At 52.2% G+C, this 22,754-nt stretch overlaps 1 protein-coding gene across 9 annotated transcripts in view; it reads right to left on the bottom strand.

Moving 5' to 3' along the window:
* Positions 1-18,120, bottom strand: part of Mpped1 (metallophosphoesterase domain containing 1) — a 79,016-nt gene extending 60,896 nt beyond the window's left edge. For 2 of the 9 annotated variants that reach the window (NR_152841.1, NM_001359132.1), the window contains exons 1-2: positions 13,557-13,673; positions 5,334-5,638 (exon numbers count right to left, since the gene is read on the bottom strand). Coding sequence is in view for 7 of the 9 variants with exons in the window: in NM_001359132.1 (NP_001346061.1) it covers positions 5,334-5,557 (224 nt within the window). In the remaining 2 variants the exon portion in view is untranslated. Of the gene's footprint in view, positions 1-5,333; positions 5,639-8,511; positions 12,621-12,662; positions 12,764-13,184; positions 13,674-17,091; positions 17,262-17,484; positions 17,581-17,942 lie in introns of those variants that run through there. The other 7 variants (XR_003951367.1, XM_006520819.2, NM_172610.3 and 4 more) reach the window with 7 other exon arrangements.
* Positions 18,121-22,754: the final 4,634 nt, after the last annotated feature.

The following is a 22,754-nucleotide window of genomic DNA, read 5'->3' as shown; positions in this document are numbered from 1 at the left end:
ACCACACACATAAATGCACACACACACACACATACATACACATACACACACCCCACCCACAACACACACACATGCACACACACATATATATCACACACATACATACCACACACAGAGACCACACCCTATCCTACACATACACACACACACATACAACACATACATGCACACACCCACAGCACACACATACATGCACACACACACAAATACACATACCACACACAGACTTTATAGATGCCATAAAGTTATAAAGATCACCTCAAAAAGATCAAGAGAAAGGAAGAGGGAAGACACTGGGAGCACGGTGGGATCCAGCGGTCTCCTTAGAAGGCGACCTGGCCACCAGGCAGCCAAGGGCTCTCATCAACAGGGGCGGCTGTGGGAGCCAGAGCTCTTTAATTAACTTTACCTTATTTCCCTGCACCCTGAGGCTTCTGAGCACAGTGAAGACAGAAGCCTAGAGATCCCCAGAGAGCGCGTTAAAGCCTCCTTTCCCCAGCTCAGTTCTGCAGCAAAGCTGTTTGCCCAACCTTGCAAGAAAAGAGAGCAAGCTTCACTCCCAGCGTCTGGGAGCTCAGCATAGACTGAGCAGTGTCTCTGCATTTGCTCTCTTCCCCTTCTCTCAACCTTCTTCCCAGTTTCTTGCTGGCATTCCCCTTTTACAGATGACAAAACTGAGGCTCAGGGAGAGGCTACTTCACCCACAGTCTCTGCCACGGAAGCAGGGGGTTAGGGAGATGCTTCAGTGGGTAAAGTGCCTTCAACTGTTTCCCAAAGCCATCCTGGACAGCACATACCTGGTGTCAAGGACCCACAAAGGCCTCATGTGTTGCCCCTCAGTTGCCCCAGAAAAACATGGTGCTCTGAAGTCTGAGGTTCCTCTAATGCATGCAGCCGTGGAACTGAGCACTGGCTGTGTTGCTTGAGGATTCTGAAAATGAATCCTGTGACTGGAGACCGGGTCAGGCCGTGAGTGGTCAGCTCCATGCCACACAACTGCCCCGACTGTCTCTGTCTGGTGCTCTGCCTGAGACGGGCAGGTTCCAAGGTGACCTGGCCAACCTGCCCACGCACATCCGGTGGCCTGTACCTCCTGCTTCCTCCCAGCCTTCAGCTTGCTGGTCCTTCCAGCTGGGATGGCACACTCTGCTGCCCTCCATGCTGTAGCTCTGAGCTGCAGACCCTCCTAGATCCTCAGGATGCATCCTCCCTCCCCTTTCCTTCCTTCTTCCCATTTGCTGTACTAGGGCCCAGGCACAGCAGGGGCAGAGATGCCTAGCAACCAAGCCCATGTAGAAAAGAGTATCTACATCTGGGGCAGGGCAGGGCAGGGAGCTTTGGAGGTTTTCCTGGAGAGTGACACACACAGGATGTCTACGGAGTGCACAGGATCGAGGGCTATACAAGCCAGGGAACAGCCTAAGCAAAGATCTGAGGGTAGGGCTGCAGAGAGGACTCAGCCAGGAAAGCATTTGCCTCAGAAGCAAAAAAAAAAAAAAAAAAAAAAAACCTGAGTTCAATCCCTAGGACCCGAGGGAAAGGAAAAGCAGACAGAGGTTCATGCCTGTAATCCCAGCTGGGAAGGTGGAGGCAGGATGGACTTAGCCTTAGCGGTAAGATCCAGGTCTCCAAAATCCAGATGGACAGCTCCTGAGGAGGCACACCTGAGACTGACCTCTGGCCTCCAATGTGTATGCATACACACACACATACACACACATACACGCACACGTGCACACATGCACACTGGCACACATGTGCAAATATGCATATATATCATATACACACATGCACACACTTGCACAAACAAGCAAGCATACACATACATGCACACATGCACCTGATCACACACATGTGCACACATGCGTGCACATGCACACACATATGGTCACACGCATGTGCACACATGCACACACAGTCATACACACACAAACACACACAAGACCTGAAGCAGGAGGAAGGATGGAAGATTCAAGAAGCAGAAGCAGCTGCTGTGTCTGGGCCCAGGCATGCAGGAAAGGGCTGAGCCCTCTCCTCCTGCTTTGCCCCTGGCCCCTGCCCAGTTCCAGGCTGAGCCCTCTTCCTCTCAGCTAGTGAGCAGGCCTTGCTCAGTGCACAGGGCCAAGTGGGTGTCCTGGTTCTATGCACTCCCCTTCAGAAGTCCTGGTTTTTTCCTCTGCAGAGAGTGGATCGGGTACGATCCCAGTCAAGTGCCAGGACAGGGACAGACACAGAAGGTTCCTCCTAGCCTTGCTCGCCCAATCCTTTCTCTACATTCTCCAGCTCACAGCACAGCCTGAGGGGCCCAGATGACATTTAAAGGGTCAGTTCCATATCTCCAGTGACCCCAAAAGGGCAGAGGGGAAGAGTTGTTTGCTTAACACCAATTATCTCCACCCCAGAGACACTTCATGGCAGACTCCAGTAGCCCGTCCCTCCCTTTCATTGCCCACTGCTACCCCTGCATGCCCACAGTCTTGATGCCTGGAGTGCTCTCCTGAGAAGCCCCTGGGGTTTCTCAGTCCCAGGATCCATAGCTACAGGCCCCAGCTCCAGACAGTCATCACTCAGGCAAAGACAGACTAGTTACCAGCAGGGTCTCAGGGGCAGCTGAGTAAATCAGCTCAATCAGAGGCCACGTTGAACTGTCACTGTTATTATTAAATATAAATTGTGTATTTATTAAATAGGACCACTGCTCTCTCACCCCTAGAGACAAAGCCCTTGGCAGTGATGAATCACGAGGCAGGGAGCAGCAATCATCCTGTATATGTCTCCTGGAGGCCTAGTGGCCACTTGCCAGGAAAATCCCCCAACAGTCTACGGACCTCAGATCTAGAGTCTAAATGGAAGGGACAGGAGGTAGTGGCCCCAGGGCCTACCCAGATTTTGGAAGTCCTCCTTGCGCTCCTTGCTAAGCCCTGCCCACACCCTTGTGGCCATTAGGCCCGTTGCTCATGAAATCCAGGGCCCCCACTGCCTGAGGAGGCATCCCTATAGAGCAGGCCAAAGGAGAGAGGTCCAGATACGAGGGACACCAGCCAAACCACAAGAAAGCCACCATGCTTTTTCTCCACGACTTTTAGGGTTACATGTGTCCCACACTGACACGCTCATAGGACCTGCTGCTCCTCCTCAGCAGGTGCCTGAGGCACAAGCCCAGTGAGTGCAGGCAACTGCCTCAGATCACTTCAAGCACTAAGCTCCACGCCCAGGCTGGAGTCAAGCAAAGACAATGACCACCAGCCACTCACGTGGCTCCACTGCATGAAGACAAACGCGCAGTCGACACCACTACAAACAGCACTTTTCAGCTGGGGAAACTGAGGCATGGAGAGACATGAGCCCTACCCAGGGAGATCAGCTTATTTTTCTAATCAACAAGCTGTCTAATTGTTTCCAAGGAACCTGAACAAAGAAACAAATGGGGGGGGGGCAGCAACTGGCCTCCATAGTTCACTGGTCAAATGGGAGCAGCCACTGTCTCTATCAGTCCCTCTCTGCCCTTCACCAGGACAGTCTGGCCTCAGGGCCTGAAGCTAGCCCCTCTCTCCTACACAGACCCCCATACCCAGCTGGCACCTCTGAAATCCTCAGATACCTTCTCCTCATCCCATCCCCTGTGGCTCCACCCTTCTACTCCTTCTGCTTGGCTCAGGGAACCCTAACACCCCTTCCCAAAGATCCCCTCTTCCTCAGTCTCAGTGGAATCCTCCTTATCCAGAAGGTCATTCCTGGACACCCCAAAATTGACAGACCCTCCTCAGCTTTCCTCTCCCATCATCCTATCCACATGGCTTTTTTTCTCAGGCTAGGGTCCCCATGGGTCTACCCAACCCAGGCAGAAGGCTCCTCCACGGTAGCCCCACAGAGCAACAGTTTGCAGGCCAGGATGTGTGCACCTACAAACACAAACACATATCAGCAGCCCCTGCTGCTCTGTCTGAGGGCCTGCGACTGTCCCTCATTCCCACTGGACAGGCTCAAGTCCAGCATCAGGGACTTCAGTATCCTCTCCAGTCCTACCAACAAAAGAGAGAGCCTAAGCAGGCCAAGCCAGGCCTCAGGCTGCTAGGTTCCAAAGGCCAAGAAGAGCCCTCAACAGGGCATTTAGCCTATATAAATCCTCCAGGCTGTGTGCACACACACCCAAGAAGGAGGCAATGCTCAGAGAGATATCCACCAAAACTACACCTTCTGACCATGTGGAATGAAACCCCCACCAAAAGAAGCATCGTGCCAACAAGGGCTGCTGGGAAAATAGGCATTCCCATACTAGAGTTCCCCTCCAGACCACACAACAGCCACGGTCAATGCCTTTCTCCCAGGGAAGTATCTCCCCAGAACAGAACGTGGGGTTGAAGGAAGCTACACAGGAAGGAGTGGGCACACCACACCCGTTTATTGTACCCTGTCCCTGAGTGACAGATGCTGGGACCACATAAACACACTCACTCCTCAGAAGTAGGGCCCCTGCTCTAGAGGAGACTTGGGGTCTACACCCCCAGGCATAACCTAATGCTCTGGAGAGGGGTTTCTAGGAACCCCACAACACCCAGTCACCCTGTGTAGCTGCTGTGTCCTTGCTCTGTCAGTAGGAAGCCATTAGTCTCTCTCTCTCCCCTCTGTGTGAGATCAAGGTGACTGTGACCCAGAGCAGAAAGGCACCCGAGACACCGAGAAGGTGTGAGTAACTGAGAGGAGAGGGTGCTGAAGCCTGAACCCCCTCCATACGATAATTTAGACGCATGGGATCAGACAAAGGGAGAGTTAGTCCAGATATAGAGTCCTAACCTACTGCTGGGCTGACAGCAAGACCTTCTCCCTCTCTGTGACTCGGTCTCCCTGTTGGAGGAAGTCAGACTACAAGTCATGAGCCACACCCCTAGGTACAGCCGAAACTCAGCCTCTAGATCCACCCACCCTCACCCCAACCTCTCACTCTCACCCCACCCCCACCAACCCCCAACCTCCACCCCTATCTCCACCTCACCCCACCCTCCCACCCCACCCTGGCTCCCATCCCAAAAGGGAGACTGGGGGTTCACAACTTCTGGTTTCATCATCAAATCTTAGATCTCTCAGTACAATCATTTTTCAAACATTTCTGCAGCATCCACCAAGTCCAATAAAACAGGACGAAGAGCCAACATGGGTCCCTGGGGCCACCAGTCTGGGGCTTCCCTCTGATCCCTCCCAACTTCAGCCGAGGAGATCCCCTGGCATAGAGCCGTTTGGGGCCACGAGCCCCGGAATGTGTGTTTGTGGGTGGACCTGAAGCCAGGAGGTACCCACGTCCCTGTACCCAGCGGTCTCTGAGCGTCTGCACTTACATCTGCACGTGAGGTGGCTGGAAGCGGCCCTGGTTGATATTGTAGAAGGTGAAGGCCTGGGTGGGATTGGAGCTGTATTCGTCCACCTCGATGATGAGTCGGCCATGTTGGTGCCGTCGAGAGGCCATCACGTGAGACTGAGAGAACGCCATGCCCAGGCCACAGGGGAGCAGGGCCAGGGCTTCAGCCTTCAGGATGCCAGGATCCCACCTAGGGCGCCACATGGACCTCCGTGGGCATCTCCCAGCGCCACCGCTGCCACCACCACGACCGTCGCCGGGTCCCCCGCCAGACCTGCGAACAGACTGAAGAGACGGAGCAGAACCATGCGACAGTTAATCTGTTTGGGATTTGTTTTATTTAATGTCAGATGAAGATTTAGAAAGAGGGAGAGGGAGGGTGGGGGGGACGAGAGGTGGGGGGGGAAACACAGTCGCACACAGCTCAAAAACTCATTACAAATCTTTCCATCTCAGCAGTTTGATGAATATACTTTAGTAAAAAAGAAGAGAGAACGGAGGGAGGGGACCATGGGGGGAAAAAAAGCCGAGATGCCATGGACGGATGCGTGCATGGTCCAACATGTTTAAATACTTCAGACATTTTTTTCCCCTCCAACAAGATTCTCGGAGTCTACAGAGCAGCTGAGCTAGGGACGAGACAATGGCTGGTATTTTGTAAACAGGGAAGTTAAATTTTTTATTTTACAGATATGGGGAACAGGAAGGATTCCCTCCACATAAAACCCCAAAACACAGCCACATAGCCACACAGCCACACAGCCGCACCCCAGCAAGCCCATGCAGGTGGGGACTGCGGGATGAAAATTCCTCCTTCAACATAAATTTAGCTTCAAGACATCTTTTAGATGCACCCAGAGAAAGGGGATTTCCAAGCGGTGGCCGTGAACGCAATTCCTAGGCTGAGGCAGAGGGGTAGCCCCCAGGGGTGGGTGGAGGGAAACTAAAGTAAGAGGGTCTCCCTCCTCACACTGAGCCCCGCCCGGCTCCCAGGAATCCCAGATCTGTCAATCTCTGAACCTGCTTAATCACAGTGAGAATTCTATAGTTTGGGGCTTGTTTTTTTATTTTTCCTTTCTTTCTTTCCTCTTCTTTCAGTGGGAAGGTGTGATTTTATTGGACTAAAACTCCCCTGCAGCAGATTCTGAGCCAGCTGTGTGGAGCCTGAAGGCACAGCCCCGGCAAGTGAGACACCATCCTGTCCTGGTGGCTCTGTGCCTGGTTATTGACACCGCGGTTCCCGCATGCCTGTTCATAGTAATTTTTTTTAACTGTGTGAGCAGGCAGTGACTTGAAGGGGCTTTTGGTTTGCCTTGGTTTGGTTTCTGTTTTGTTTGGTTGGTGTTTTGTTTTGTTTTGTTTTGCCTTGTTTGTTTGGGTTATGTCTTTTAAGATCCCTTCAATGGCCCCATTTGCACTGTATTTAACCAAGGAGAAAATCATGTAGTTTAAATGGTTCCTGGACACTGGGATCCCAAACATACTAAAGGAAGAAAAATTCCCCTTGTTCTATGCTCGGAAAGGGAATCGACACACTCCAAAAACAAATTAGATTATAAAAATGACAAAAATTAGAGACTGGAGAACATTTTAATTATGTGCAAGGAGAAACGGGTTATTAATTCTTAAAAAAAAAATTCTCAATCATCCCCATACAAGGTAAAATAAAACAGCAGTAATCTCTTTGCCTCTCAAAACATGGAGAGAAAGGGGCAGCAGTCCTGTCAGGCAAGGTAGGGTGCCTCTGTAGTCGCAGGAGGCTGAGGCAGGAGGATTGTTGTGAGTTTCAGACCTCATCTCAAAAAAAAAAAAACAAAAAACAAAAAAAAAAAACAAAAAACAAAACCAGGAGAGCTAGATGTGGTGAGATCCACCTGTAAGCCAAGCACTGAGAGGGAGAGGGAGAGACAAGCGGTCTGGAGGTCATAATCACGCTTCCCTAAACTAAGTTCCAGGCTACGTAAGACCTTGTGACTCAGCAGTTATGAGCCCTGGCTGCTCTCCCTGAGGACCCAGGTTCAATTCCTAGCACCAACATGGCAGCTTACAGCTGTCTATAACTCCAGTTCCAGTGGATCTGACAACCCCACACAGACATACACGCAGGCAAAACATCAATGCACATAATAATAAAAATAAATAAATCATTTTTAAAAGATATTTTAAAAGGAAGGATGGGAAAGAGAGGAGTTGGGGAGAGGGGGGAGAGGGGGAACAGGAAAAAGAGGGAGAGAGAGAGGAGAGAGAGGAGAAGTGGGTGAGAGAGAACTGAAACCCCAGCCCAAAGCATCTGGCCCCCACCCCACCCTGCTCTCCCCATCTGAGTCACTGTCCTCCTGTCCAGCCACTCACCCTTCACCTCTGAGCAGACAAGGCCTTGGACAAGGACCTTCCTGCTGGGGTCCTGTGAGACGCCTTGGTATCTGTTGAAGGCATTTGTCTCCCTGAGTCACCCCTGTATGCCACCAGCTGTGACTAGTGTGTCCTACACTTCCATAGGCTTTCTGGTCACCCACAAAATGAAGAGAACAATAATCCCATAGTCCAACCTCAGTAAACAACCTAGTAAACAAGACGACACCTGTGTAAACTGTTTGTCACAGGGCCTGGTGGCACACAGCAGGTGCTCAATAAAGGCAAGCTGTTCTGATCTCACATTAGCCTCTCCCATCACAAAGCTTCAAAGATGTTGAAAATATGGATGGATGGATAGATGGATGGATGGATGGATGGATGATGGATGGGTGGCTGGGATAGACAGAGAGATGAGACTGATACACTGGCAGATGCATGCACGGATGGACAGCATCTGGCCAGAATTCTTCCTTAGCACCCAGCACAGGCCTGGCAGTGGATGGGTGTCTGAGGAGCCTTGGTCCTCTTCCCATACTGGCCCCATTCCATCAGCCCATCAGGGTGCTGGCCACACTGGGCTGGGCTTAGATAAAGGGGAGTCCAGGGACACCACACACACACACACACACACACACACACACACGCACACACACACACACTGTCCCCAGCGAAGCAGGTGTCAGCAGAGACGCCTCAGTGGGAAAGCTGCCTAGCAGCCAAAGATTCGGAGAGAAGAGGCAGGCAGAGTGTTCCAGGCGGCGACCCTACTGTGCCATGCTGTTCTTCACATAAAGAGGACTCACCGAAGGTCCTGCCTAGAGAAACCAAGGAAACCCGGAACCCAGTGCCTCCTCCTGAGCTTCCATCTCGTGTTTATGGGGCTGTAGCTGCCGCAGCCAGCATACCCGCATTCAGCTCCGCAGTCCACTGAGGGAGAAGAGCTTCCCCGGAAATGGCTTTTAGCTAGGAAACGCTCACACCTGGTCCCCAAAACAGAGCACCATGTGTGCGTGGTGTGGTGATTGACTGGCTTGAGTCCTGGCTCCCTGTCCAGTGGAGTGACCTAGAAGCAGTTCACAGGTCCTAGAGGGGGAAGGGGGTTTGCCAGGACTACTTTAGGGGTGAGGTGAGATGCAGAGAGAAGCAGGGTGAAAGGAAGGAAAGAAGGAAGAGATGGAGGGAGGAAAGAAGGAAGGAAAGAATTCACCTTATTTAACAAATACATCCCCACCCCCAACTTGCTGTCCCTGACCCCTTTGCAAAATAAATTCGATAGATGATAGATAGATAGATAGATAGATAGATAGATAGATAAAAATAAAAGTCTTTTCCAGAAAAGACTGAAAACGTAAAGAGGTCCCATTCCCACGGAATATGTGGTAAATGCATGTATAAACAGAAAATGTGTTTTCAGACAGTAGCCTGCCTCCAGAAAACAGAGCTTAGAAACGGGGTAGCATGCAGTGAGGGTGCTGTACATTGCATGATCACAAAAGGAGAATCTACAAATATGTCACCTATTAGGAGAGGTGAGTGACCCAGCCATGCCCCCTGCCATGGTCCTCAGAAGCAGAACATTGCTGATGGTCCTCCTGTCAACAGGTCTCTGGGGCAAAGAGGTCACAGGGCGTGAGTTCAGGTGATGCTGTATTGTGGGATGCTGGGCACATCACCTACAGACTTCCTAGTATGTGCTAGTCTCCCCTTGGAGTAATAGAGAGGATGGAAGGAGTCCCCTGTCTTCCTCTCCATAAAGCCCCAGTAAGAAAATCAAGTTTGACAGTTCTGGGCCTAGTCCAGCACCAATTGACACATTCCCTCCACTTGGGGACTGGCTTAAGTCTTGTCTTCTTCTGAGACAGCCTTTCTCTGGTGTTGACCAGGACACCGGGAAGCAGGTCATGTTGAGACCCCTCTGAATGGAAAGCTGACTCCTAGAATAAAGGTCCCATTTCGGCTCCTACAAATGCACCCCAGCTTTGCCTGGCCCTCTGCTGGTTTTAGATTCTCCACAGCCACTCTACACCGGCCTCCGGGGGTACTCAAAACTCACTCTGCCCCACTCCCTCTGGAATACCCAGCCCTCTAGGAGTAGCTGCTGCCCTCCCGGAAAACCAGCAACTCTGAACATATAAGGACAACATTTTCCTTTCACTCCTCAGCCCCAGATTTGCCACTGGGACTTTCATGGCCACAAGGTCTATGCAGAGAGCCTTCACCCAGGCACTTCTCACAACACTCTGCCCCTGGGGCTGACCATCTGTTTCCTGGCTCAAGGCTGTGGAGATGATGTTCTACCAAGCCTCCCTAGGCTACATCAGAGCCTCCACCCACTGCCCACAAAGCATCCCTGATCAAAGCCCTCAAAACTGGTCCTGGTCCTGCACCTGAGATAAATTAGGAACCAACATTAAAAAAAGGTGGATGATGGATGTACGCATGGAAACTAGATGCATAGATGGATAGATGCACAGATATACAGATGGGTGTATGCATAGATGCATGGGTGCATAGATAGACAGGTAGATGGAAGGATGCACACATGAGTGAGTGCAAGGATGGATGGATGCATGCATGCATGGGTAGATGGATGGACAGATGGATGGATGAATCTGTGAACTGATGGATGCATGGGTGGATGGATAGATGAATGCATGGGCGGATGGATGGACAGATGGATGTATGTATGTATGAATGGACATCTAGAACCTATGCATCTGACAGCCCATGTTTAAAATGAACTTTCACTACTCTAGATCCGGGCTCTTCCTGCAAATGTACAGATTCTGAATCTCCCTCACATGACTGAGGCTCCAGCCCACTGTAGGTACTTACTCAGCATCTCATCCGTTCAGATAAGATGGTTCCAATGAAGCCCAGAGTTCTGCAGGGAACTTCTGAGACTTCAGCAGAGATATTCAAATGACCACAACTTCCCTCCTCTGCCTGAAGTCCTAGGGGGCCCCAGAGCCCATCTCTCCTCCCTCATCCCTATGCACAGCACAGTGCTCTATCTCTTGGAGCAGGTAGGTAGATACACTCAGTACACACTTCTTGACTATTTTTCTAGCACTGCTGAGCACTGCTCAGCCCAGTGCACACCCAGCTGCGGGACTCCAGTGGCCTAGTCTTATAGCAGAGCTGGGGATACAGGACCTGCCTGGTAGTCAAGGCCCTAGAGACAGCAGGAGCAGCAGGTGCCCTGGGTCTCCCACACGAAAGGCAAAGAGTCTGTGGCCTGAGAGAAACCTCCACTCAGCTCTGAAGCTCACAGACCTTCATGGACCAAAGACCAGAAAGAAGAGAGGCCAAGAAGGGTCCCCTAAACACACAGAGCAGCTATAGCTGAGATGCCTGGTCATCCTAACTGGTGAAGCCAGGTGGAAGATGCTGGACAAGTGGACTGGAACTGCCTGGAGCTACATTTATTTTGCCGCATCATTCAAGTCCCCACCTCGACCTACACCATGGCCTCTCAAAGTCTATGACCCTTGGACGGTGCTGATTCCAGCCTGCAGGTCCTGTGCCATGGTCCCAGAAGTGTTCAAATTGGGAAGGCAAAGTTTGCCTCTGGCCAAAATCAGAGGCAACCATTTCAGAAAGCCACCAATGTACCTCTTCCAGGGATACCTTTAACAAAAACCAGAAGCAAGGACAGTATAGTGGTGCCCAGTCTAGAAGAGCCAACCACCCACAGCTGAACAAGATATAGCAGTCACCACAGCTGCAGCAGCTACAAGAACTCCAAGTCGATCTTCCCGGGACTACTCTCCCGCATGCCTTGACCACAGCTAGCAGGGCAGCGGAGCACCCCCAACCCCTTTAACCAGCCAGCCCAAAATGCCAGTGATCACACTGGGTGCTGGCTCAGAGCAAAGCTACCCAGAGCAGGCTCTGGAGAGATGCTGCTTGTGCGGGCTTTTGTTAGAATGTAGCAAATGTCACAGGAAGAAAAAAAAAACAACAACAACAAAACAAAAACCAAGAAACAAAAAACATACTAACATTCCCTGTGGTCCTTGCCCTCAGGCAAAAACAAAAAACAAACAAAAAACAAAACAAAACAAAAACAAAAACCACACAGGCGGTAACACTAACCAGAAAAGTCCTGAGGGGTTCGGAGTGACTGGCCCCACCAGTATAGGCACCTGCAGCTGAGCCTGATGAACAGATTTCTGCCCCACAGCTCTACATTCTGGAAGGCCTGAACTGACTCCCATAGGCTGTCCTCTGACCTCTGTGTGTGACATGGCATGTACACACACATACACGCAAATTTTAAAATGTAATAAATAATTTTCTTTTTAAGTAGAAGGCATGGAGGTTTGGGGAGGATTCTTTTTTTAACCGTGCTCTCCACACTAGCTCAAACATCACTTTCGGCTGTATATTCTTTCCTTATTTTGTCTGAGCATTAAAAATATGTCATTGACTAATGCTGAACTGAAATTATCATAGAGGGTATAAAAATAAAATAATAATAATAATAAGTTTAAAAGGCAGAAGAATTCAAAGGAAGGTAAAAGAAACAGCCCTGTGACAGGGTGGCGTGGGGTAGGGGAGGTGCAGCTCAGAGCCTGCCTCTCGAGGTCCTGAAATAACTAACAGGGCCTGCGTCTGGCCTCCCTTTACATTCACTGGATCCCTCCATTGACAAGAAACCTTGGCCAGCAACTGGCATCCAAGGCCTGGCAGAGCAGTTGAAGAGCTGAGCTACTGCAAAGACCCACAGATGGAGGGAAAAGAGACCCTGCACTCCAGAGAGCATCAACCACAAGTGACTTTTTAAAGCATTTACTACTTAAAAACCTTTTAGCTAGGCCCCTGTTGAACGTAGGACTACGAGATTTTAAATCTGCCTTTCTAACTCCTCCGCTGCCCCTCCCCCAAGTCAGTGACGCTTCCTTTTCCAATTATGTACTTTTATTCCGGAACCATCGAGAGCGCTACTTACTGGATCATGTCCTGGCTGCCACAAATAGCTACTCACTCATTCCCCTTGCTGGAGACACAAATTCGGTGGGTTCACCAACCTCATCTCCAAATCCAGACCAGTCTCCACTCCCACCGAACTGATGGGGACCTGGATCTGGGCAGAAGCCTCAAAGCCCAGGCAGAGAAAGAAATGCATCTACAAACCAGAGCTCTGCTCCATAAACAACTGCAGTTCTCGGGACTTCCATATCATCTAGCAGATTCACAATCATGCAAGGAACAGAGAGAGGACCCATTTCATTTTTTTTCTTCCCTTCCACACAGTGCTGTGTGTTAGTTATCAAAACAGAACTCTTAGAGCCTGAGCATCTGCAGGGCTGTGGCGAGAAGCTGCTGGGTAGTGGCTCCAACACATGCACAGACACACACACACACAAAGAAAACAAGGTTAAGTGTATAATAGTCAGCACTGCATCTCACTCACACACACACTCACACACGCACAGCTCACACTCAGTACTTAAGGGTGTTGGGGACATACGTGGCTAAGGTGGAGGCGAGGCACGGAGGTCTTAGTGTCTTGACACACAAATCCGCTTTCTGAAGAAATTAAGTGTGGACTGAAGCTCTTGTGGAAATCTATTAGACGCCGCTGAGGAATCACCACGTCAGCACCGACAGGGATCCATTCAGGAGTTTTGGGGGGTGGGGGGCTGCTTCAGAGACAAGCTTGGGTCTAATTTTTTTGTGCTCATTTGGAAATTCACAATTAAGGATTAAACTTCTAAAGTGTAATCAATTAACTAATGTGCCCAAATGACAAACCTACAAAAAGGCCAATTTCATTCTCCACTCCCCTACCCCGACCACGCAGGAAACCAGGGGTGGGCGTGTCAGGGGAGAGCACACTGACCTTTCCCACAGATGCCCGAGTGTCCAAAAGCACTTTGTTACAGAGGAGGGAGCAGGCACCATGTGGAAAGGGCTTGCATTTCTCAGGTGTGGTACATTCTGCAGCTTTGCGGGCTGGAGCTCGGTACATTAAAAAGAAAAAAAAAAAGACAAGAAGACGAAATGGAGAGGAAGGGAGTGATAAGCCTGTTGGAAATGGGAAGCAGACATCATTTCTCCTCAGAGCAACGGAACGAGCCCGGTGGTGCTCAAAGTCCCTCCTCGTGCACCAGTGCCCAGCCTCAAGGCCTCACAGGAGAAGGGATGACAGGGGGAGGCTGCAATAGGCAGGTGATCATGCAGGTATCTGTAGGGTTAAGTGAGGAAATGCAGGGACCTGGAGATCACAACCTACCAGAAAGGGGAGAGAGAGAAAGAGAGACACAGAGAGACAGAGGGAGACAGAGGGTCAGAGACAGAGTACAAGAGTGAGCAAGCTTCCACATACGTTGAATGACCAGGTTCTGACATTTTACTGGCCAAGTTCATGGAAGAGAAACCCACAAAGAAGACCTCTAACCTCCAGTCACTATTTGAGTTCCAAGCAAACATATAATCTTGATTTGTTAAGGGTTTTTTTGTTTGTTTGTTTGTTTGTTTGTCTGTCTTTTTTGTTTGTCAGTTGATTTTCGGGTTTGTTCTCGGTTTTGTTTTAATGAAATTGGGGTTGCCCCATAAGTGTTGAAAAAATAGAAACAGAGCATAATTAAGCCTTCTTTCATTAGAGGAAAAAAAAATTGAAGTAAAGGAAACCATTTGTGCCAGGGACATACTGGCCAGCCAGGTCACCAAGACTGCTACAGTGAGCTGAATGACTCTGGAAATTGCTTCTGCCTGGTGCCACCTCCGAAGAGGGGCTCGCTTTCTGGTTGTTTCTTTTTCTCTCTTCCCCTAGGAGTTGCTTCGGCTTCTCACTTCTTAATCTCCTCTTCAGACACAACCTGAACAATATCAGTGGCAGTCTCTGTACGATGCTAGCAGGAGATGTGGTGATGTGAGGGTAGTCACACAGCAGGCATCGGGATGCAGGGGATGGCCCACCCCATGTTTGGTCTAGCCAATGCTAAATGGACCTTGCTTCAGAAAGTACCATCTTTGCCTGCCTTTCTCCCTGGACCCTGAGTGTGAGATGTATCTAGCCACAGAGGGTGCAAGCATTGTGGTCAAAAGAAGACCCTGTGAGCAAGCCTGCCTCTCACCTTGAGGGGCCAGCAACTTTGTTCTGTGGATCAGGACGTGCCTAAGAACCTATTTCTGGGCCTGAGCCCCAGAGAAGCCAGGGCTACAGGCCCCTTCAATTCTGAGGTGCAGACAAAGGTTGAATGGAAAGAATTTCAGGAACAGGAACATACTGTAGGGAGGCCACATGCAAAGACCCTTTTTTTTGTTCTGGTGAGGGAGGGTTAGTGGGAGAGACGTGTCACGTTATCACTTCAAGGATTTTGACAGACAGTTCCGGGATGAGGGAGAAAACTCCACCCTTAACTGCTGCACTGGGGACTTGAAAGGCATTCACTAACCTCCGCTAATTGCATGTTTTTCTGTGTGTCATATTTACTTGTTGGAAGTCTTGCCTGGCCCATTCATTTCCTCTACCCCACTATTCGTGATCACTCACAGGCCTGAGGTTGGAAGAGCGAAGGCATTCAGAGAGATTAAACGCGGCCGACTACCTTTTGGCAATAGCTTCCTCTTTTCCATAGGTCCAGGACCTGCTAATCCCACCCACCCCCACCATACCCCATTCTCCATGTGCTCCTTCAGTGAAATCCATCTTCCATCCTTAGTTGTTCAGACAGTGGAGGAAGATGTGTCCTGTATTCGATGAACAGACAAACCAGCTGCTACTGCCTGGGTGGACGGTAGCAAGTTCAAGAGGGAATAAATGGACACACTTTGGATGGATAAAGTATTTAGCAGCCCCATGGGTGTACCAAATATTTTTATAAAACTGCTCTACTTGAGTGCGGGCTCCATGGATCTAGCGGGGGGGGGGGGGGGGCTCCTCCCTGATACAAACTGGGCCCTTGGAGAAATGCTCTCATTTGCCGTCTCCTGCATAAGCCTAGACCTGGTCCAGTGGTGCCTAAATTTGAGGCATCAGTCTGGGTGAGAGTGAGCATCCGTAAACACCACACCACACAGGGCTCACACCTCAGCTGCGTCACGCACACACCTCACTCGGAGCCGACCCTCATCAACGTGAAGGAATCTAATTCACTCTCCAGATCTTCCCAAATTCCTTGGGCTGAGGAGCAGAATCAGAAGGCATCCCTACTCGGAACCATTTCCAAACACACCGATCATAGATGTTCAAGACTAAAACGTCGTCTTTTGAGCGGCCGTGAGCCAATTAACACTGTTCCAACTCTCAGAGAAATTGGAAGAGACACAACCATTTCACTGAAATCCATCTTGAGCAAAAGGGGATTTTATAAGTGTTGAGGGGCTGCCACTCGGAAAGCCAATTTGCAGGGAGACGGGTGGTGCGCAGATTAGTATGCATGCTCCCACAGAGCAGTCCCCTGCAGACTGCGCCTCGACTCATTCCAGACGCCTCCCTGTGACCACCAGCTCCAAAGCCTGGTGTTCTCCTCTGCCTGGGTACCCTACCCAGATGGTCTCCTAATGCCTTGGCTTCTAGCTGAGATGGAGCAGTCACCCCAAAGCCTGTCCAGACTCCCCCCAAGGCATTTTTAGTCATGTGCCAAATACTACTGAAGTTGTTTTAATTTTCCTTTGGCCAAGGCTAGTTGGGGTGTTAATATGGTTAGTGACTGATCCCCACCCCCAACACCCCCCTAATGTAGCTGATCCCTGCTAGCAAGTCTGCCACAACCATTCATAAACCGGCAAGGAGCCCAACCATTCAATGGTGCCTCACTTTTGTTCGCCGGGTTTAATTTTATAATTGTTAACAGTTCGTTCTCCTCCCAGCCATTCAGGGGAAGAAGTGGGGGGGGGGAGGGCTGCAATTCTGAAAGGATGCTGAAGGAGAGGGGACAGTCCAGTAGTGAGGAGGAGACAATCCTGCCAGACTAGCTGGACATCCAGGTCCAATGTGCTCTGTGTCCTGACCTCAATGAACCACTGAGCCTGGGCCCAGAGGGTCAAGAGAGGATGGAGTCTCCAACCCCTAAGACTGGCCTCCTAGTCTCTTTCACATAACATCACTCCTCTGCCCCTGCCTAAACCCAGGAAGGCTGTGTTTGAATTCTCTCTCCCGTAGCATGTCCCAAAATAAACACACAGAGGCACCTTTCGGCTTGGGCACTCCATGAAATACTGTCCTGAAGGACTGGGTGCTGTCTGATTAGTCACTGAAGCCTCTGAGGGGGCACAGCAGAGAGCAGTAAGTGTGTTGAATGAGTGAAGGAAGGATGATGGATTGATAGATGGGTGGATGAATGGACGACACATGGGTGTTAGTGAAGTTCCCGGCAATACCCAGCAAAAGTAGCCACTTGACCAGCATCCGTCCCCTTCTCACCCCTCACCTCCAAGTGTCAGCAGAGGCTGGCAGCACACAGTAGGCTCTCCACAACAGGAGGTGGCTATTGTTACCACCCCCATCATCACTTGCACCCCACCAGCCCTCTCCTCCCACCGGCTACTCCAACAGCAGTCAGCGGCAGTCGACCAGCCTGGGAAAAGTTTCGCTGACCGCGCGGCCCCGGCCGAGCCCCCTCCCGCCAGCCCCGGCCCCGCTGGCTGCGCAGCGGCGGTAGCCGACCCGGGGCCGCGCGCCCGGGGCAAGGCAGAGGCGGCCAAAGTAACTTTACGGGCGCCGCGGGGCCCCCCGGGTGCGGGGACAGGGTCCCAGCCGCGCCCCCTCCGGCCCGCCGCCCGCGCCCAGCCCCGCTCGCACTCCCGGCCCGGCCGGGTCCTACCTGGCCCCGGGCTCCTCTTCGGCGGCCGCGAGCAGCAGCGCGCGCGGAGGGCGGCGGGGGCCCGGCTCCCGCGAGGGCGGCGCGCAGGGGCGGGGGCCTCTGCGCCGCGCGGCCGAGGCTGCGAGTGGGAGCCAGACTCCTCCTTCGCGGGGCGGGGGGCTCCCCGCGCCCCCTCCCCCTCCCCCGCCCGGCTCCGCGCCGCCCCGGCCCCGCGCGCCGCCGCGCCGCTCCGCCCGCGCGCCCGGGCCCCGCAGGAGCGCGATCGCGGCCTCGGGCCCCGGCCCCGCGCGCCCTCCCGCCCGGGTCCCGGCCGCCCCGGCCGCGCCTGGGGCCTCGGCGCCCTCCCGGGCCGGGAGCCCGCATCCCGCCGCTCAGGGGCCGCCCCGCGCCCTCTCCACGCAGCCCCTAGCCCCGGCCGCCGAGCGCCTGGAGAGGGGAGCGGGGCGGGGCGCCCTCACCTCCGGAGCCGCGCGCCGCGCTAGGCACCGCGTGCAGGGGCATGCGTGGCTCCTTCTCGGTGCCCGGGCACCCGCTCCGCGGTTAGGACCCCAACCTGGGGCCACCGGGGTCTCTGTCCATAGAGAGATGCGGACACCTCCCCCTCCCTCAACTGGATCAGGCCAGGGTCCTCTTGTTGAGCCCCTTCTGACTCCCGGTCTCCCAGCCTGGTCTCCTGGGTGGCCCACAGTGGCCTCACCTAGAAACCCAGTACGGGCAGGTAAGCCAGTCTGGAAGGCAGAGGACCTAGTGCTAGGTTTCCAGGAGGCCCTGTCCCGGGAGGCAGAGAGAATGAGACATAGAGGTCTCTCCAGTGCAAAGTTTGAGAGGCCAAAGACCCCCGACCCCTGACCAGGATAAAAAGGAGTCCACAGGGCCTAGCTCTGTCCTGGGCCTCTCCCCACAATGGAACTTAGGAGGGAAGTCCACCCAACATCCCTTAACCAGTATTTGTGGGTTCTACTTGCTTATCACAGAGCCTACCATCTCTCTCAGATGATTAGGGTCAGACCCGCAAGGGCACCTCAGTTGGCACTTGGGGCTTGGGTTGCTCTGAAGGAGAACCCAGTCTTGTGAGAGAGGCAGAGGGAGATATGGCACGTGTGGGAAGAGGGGACAGCCACCTGGGGTGGCTTCCTGAAAGTGGAGATGCTACATGGGGTAAGATCATGCCCAGGCTGGGGAAAAAAACCCTTCTAGATAGAGGCTGGTACAGGCCAGGGTCCTGGGCAGGGTGGGATGCTGAGGCTCTGTGGAGCTAGAAGAAAAAGAAATGGAGGTAAGGTTCTTGGGCGCTTGGCTAAGCCCATGGAGTTTGCTAGGGTGTTAGGGAGCCGTTGAAGGTTATGGCCAGGCCTTGCTATGACCAAGCTTGTGCTTTGAGAGAACTCATTCCAGCATCCCAGACAGGGAGTAGGTCTGGTTAGGAAGAGGCTAAGGAGGAGAAACTGATGGTGCAGAGCTCTCTCCCAGTGGGACCCCATAACTCACCCTGTAGACCCTTCCCTCCTAAGACTACAACACCACTTTGTGCTTCAGAGAACATCCCTGCCTACCTGAGAGACAAGGCTGCAGCTCAGGACATCAGCAGGCTCTCCCTGCTGCCTGCCAAGAACAATGGCACAGCTGGGCATGGCCTTTAGGGGACAAGAGCAGAGACAGAAGACATTCTTGTGACTGTTGTCCCCCCAAAGGCTGGATTTCTCCCAGAGCTCAGTTCCCAGAATACCATCTCTTACTGTGCATCTATTGAGCACCCACTGTATGCCTGGCACTCAGCCTGTTTGGAACCAAGTGTGAGCTTGCCACCAAGAACCCGTCATCACCTGCATCACCTCAGACCCAGGCACTCAGCTTGAACACACCCTGCCTTAGGTAACCTCCACTCCTCTCCTGGTCCAGGCTGAACCAGGAGAGGAGTCCTGGTCAGGCCCTAGGATCGGATGCTGTATCAACAGGGTCTACTAATTATTAGTGAATGGCTCTAAATGATGCAGGGATGAGGATCATGGAGTGGGCAGGACAGACTCGCTCCTAAGTGAGCAGCCCATCTGGGCAGACAGCAGCAGACATTCTGCGTAATAGAAAACTAACACTTGTTAGTCTTGTTCATGGAGAGTGATAAGAAACAGCACCGGATCCCCACTGCTGAACCAGCCAGGGAGGTTCCTTCTGAAGGGAATCATTTTCTAGGTGCCTACTGTGTGCTGGAGACCCAAGGAGAGGAAAGAAAACGAAGGTAGACTCCACCCCACTCAGTAACCTCCTGTCTCTTTCTGCTAGCCTCAGTCTGTCTAGATCCTGATGCTGTGACACAGGCCTCATCTGAGACGTCCATGCTCAGAGGCCAAGAATGAAAGGGCACTCATAGCCATGGAGTCCTGACCCTCCCCCTCCCTGTGCCTAGTTCACTGTGCCGTGACCACTCCCCAACTCCTGAAATAAGCCTTGGACTCAGAACTTTGATCTCTCTGTCAGTGCAGTTGATCGACGGACTCTACCTCGATGACAGTGCACTTGGCAGGCAGTTGTCACCTAACCCTGTCACAGTTGCTGCACCATAAGCTTTAGGTACCAAGTATGGGGATCTAAATTCTAACCTCGGATTTTTGCTAACTTGTCTGGGACCTTGGGTATTCTGCTGTTTCTCTAAATCTCCATGTTCTCATCTTGAGGAGGAAGGGCTATGGCAGAGAACTGGACAAAGTAGGGGAAAGACCCTGGGGGCTCCCTGTAGTCATCTTTAGGTAGAATTTCATGGTGAGCCAGCTAGACGTCTCAGCTGGGAACAGTGTTTGCTGCTAAGCCCAAGGACCCGCGTGGTGGGCAGAAGGAGAGAACTGATCCCCACAAGTCATCTCTGACTTCCACATATGCACTGTGGTGCACACACGTACTAGACAGATAGATTAGATAGGTAATAGATAGATGATAGAAAGACTAGATAGATTAGATAGGTAATAGATAGATGATAGAAAGACTAGATAGATGATAGACAGCCAGACATAGGATTGCATCAGGCCACAGGAGTCCCCTCAATACCATAGTACTAACCTCATGTGACCCATGTAAAGCTAGGTGAGAAGTAGCTGGGTATTTCTGGACCGGGAGGCCACCCCTGTCATCTACAGAAACTAAGAGGTCACATCCAATGGCTCACAAGGAGACAGGTCCTGGCAACTGATGCCCTTGGAGTCCACACTTGCAAGTCACTGATGGATGGCTTTGAATGTTGGTACTTCTGTCCTCAGGCCCTCCATGATGTCTGAGTCCTCCGTGGCTGTTAAGGAACTTTCCCAGCTGCCTTGTAGACAGCTTATTTTTGCAACAGTCTGGCATGGATCCCAGCAAGAGACAGCCTCTCCACAAAGGGGAGGAAGCCTCAGTTGATGGACTAAAAAACACTGGGGGGGGGTGTGCCCCAAAGGTTTCAAAACCTGTCCAGCTAATAGAGAGTCAAGTTGTGAGGACAGCCTTCACGGTACAGTCCTGTTCCACCGTCTCACAGTCCTGTTCCACCGTCTCACAGCCCTGTTCCACTGTCTCACGGTCCTGTTCCACCATCCCTTTTATTCTATTCTGATGATAGGCAACTCCTTCCTGTTCTTTGTAAGCCCCCAACCTTCCCAGTCAAGTTCTTTGGGTCTCAGCTGAGCTGTCCAGGGTCCTGGCTAAGCCCAGCCCTGCCCCAAAGACTTCTCTTGGTCTCTCTTCTACACACACAGACACACACACACACACACACACACACACACACACACACACACACACACACACACACCTGCCTCCTTGAAACCAGAAGCTGTGAGGCTGGGCCAACCCCTACAACACTTCGACTCTCAGGCTTCGGTAGCCATTTCTGAAAAATGAGAGCAACCCAGAGCAGGCCAGAACTCATGACCAACCGTAATCACAACCTCAGGGCCTGGCAAAGACACAGAACTGGAGGAAAAGGGGCACTACACTGCCCCCGAACAAGGAGCCCTGGATAGTGTGGCGCTCTGAAGCTAAGTGGCTGCTACTCCCTGTTGACCAGTGAGGGACACTGGCTGGGGAACACAATAAGGGCAAAGAAGAGGTTTCAGAGTGCCTGGGGTTGTAGGCCGAGAGAGAGACAGAGAGAGAGAGGGAGAGAGAGAGGGAGAGAGAGACAGAGAGAGAGACAGAGAGAGCCAGCCTGAGAGGTGCAGTAGAGTGATTCTGGGTTCTGGGTGGGGTAGCTCTTGAGTCAGTCTTTCCAGAGAAAAAGCACAAGGGGTCTAGTGATCCCAGGGCTGCTCTGGGAAAGACTGTGAGTACCTGCAGGCTCCAAAAGTAGAACAAAATGTCCCCAGTCACACATGGCTGCTGTGCCTCGTGTGACCCCACTGACTCTGGAGAAAGTGATTTTTTCCTTCTTTCTAGAGGAAGATGCTTAACCAAGGGGAGGAGCTTGTGGCAGGCTGTGCACTCCACAGTGCCCCAGCTCTGGTTACTCTTGTGCTCCACTCCAGGGTGAGCCAATGGGGCAGTCAAGAGGATCAAAGGAGGACACATGGGTCAAGTGGCCACTGCTGAGGTGCTCAGTGTTAGACATCTTTGTCTTTGCTGGGAGGCCCCTTCTGGTCATCCCTTGGCTGCTGCTCACCTGGCCACCTGTTTATTATTCATTAGTGAGGGTATACACACTCACACACACACATGCGCACACATACACGTGCACACGCATGCATGCGCGCATGCACACACACTGAGGATTCAGTATCCTCCATCATCTTCAAAACTAAACCCTATATTAAGGGTAGATGATATAGGCCACAAACCCTCTTGAGTCTCTGGGAAACTGCATCCACCCTTTCTGAGCCTCTGAGACTTGAGTGGGATTGAGAGCCAAGAGGGCAGCTGGGCTGGCCTGGCATCCAACACTGACAGTCACCAGGAATACCCTGGAGCCAGTCCCTGCACTGCACAGTGCTGTCCCACCCTCTCCTGCCAGAAGTCCCTTCTACCACCATTCTGGGGGAGGCAATAGAACCAGCCGGGGACAACCCTGCCTGAGGTGTCAGACAGGCTCAAGCCTGCCTCTGGGTCCTGGGCCAGGCACTCTCGTGTTGTCTCACCTGTAATAAGATGCCTGTCTCATAGTCTGTGCCAAGTGTGCCAGGCACGGATTCGGAACTGCCTCAGGCTCTCCCCCCACCCCCAAGCACCACAGGGAGGGCCCCAGGAGAGCCAGCAGGATCTGCCTAGCCCTCCCTGTCCCAGCAGCTCTGTGCTAGTCCCTATCAGACCCC

Source organism: Mus musculus, chromosome 15 (assembly GCF_000001635.26).
Source record: "Mus musculus strain C57BL/6J chromosome 15, GRCm38.p6 C57BL/6J".
NCBI classification, from domain to species: domain Eukaryota; kingdom Metazoa; phylum Chordata; class Mammalia; order Rodentia; family Muridae; genus Mus; species Mus musculus.
The sequence above is the reverse complement of the archived record's forward strand: the minus strand, read 5'-3'. Positions and strand labels throughout refer to the sequence as shown.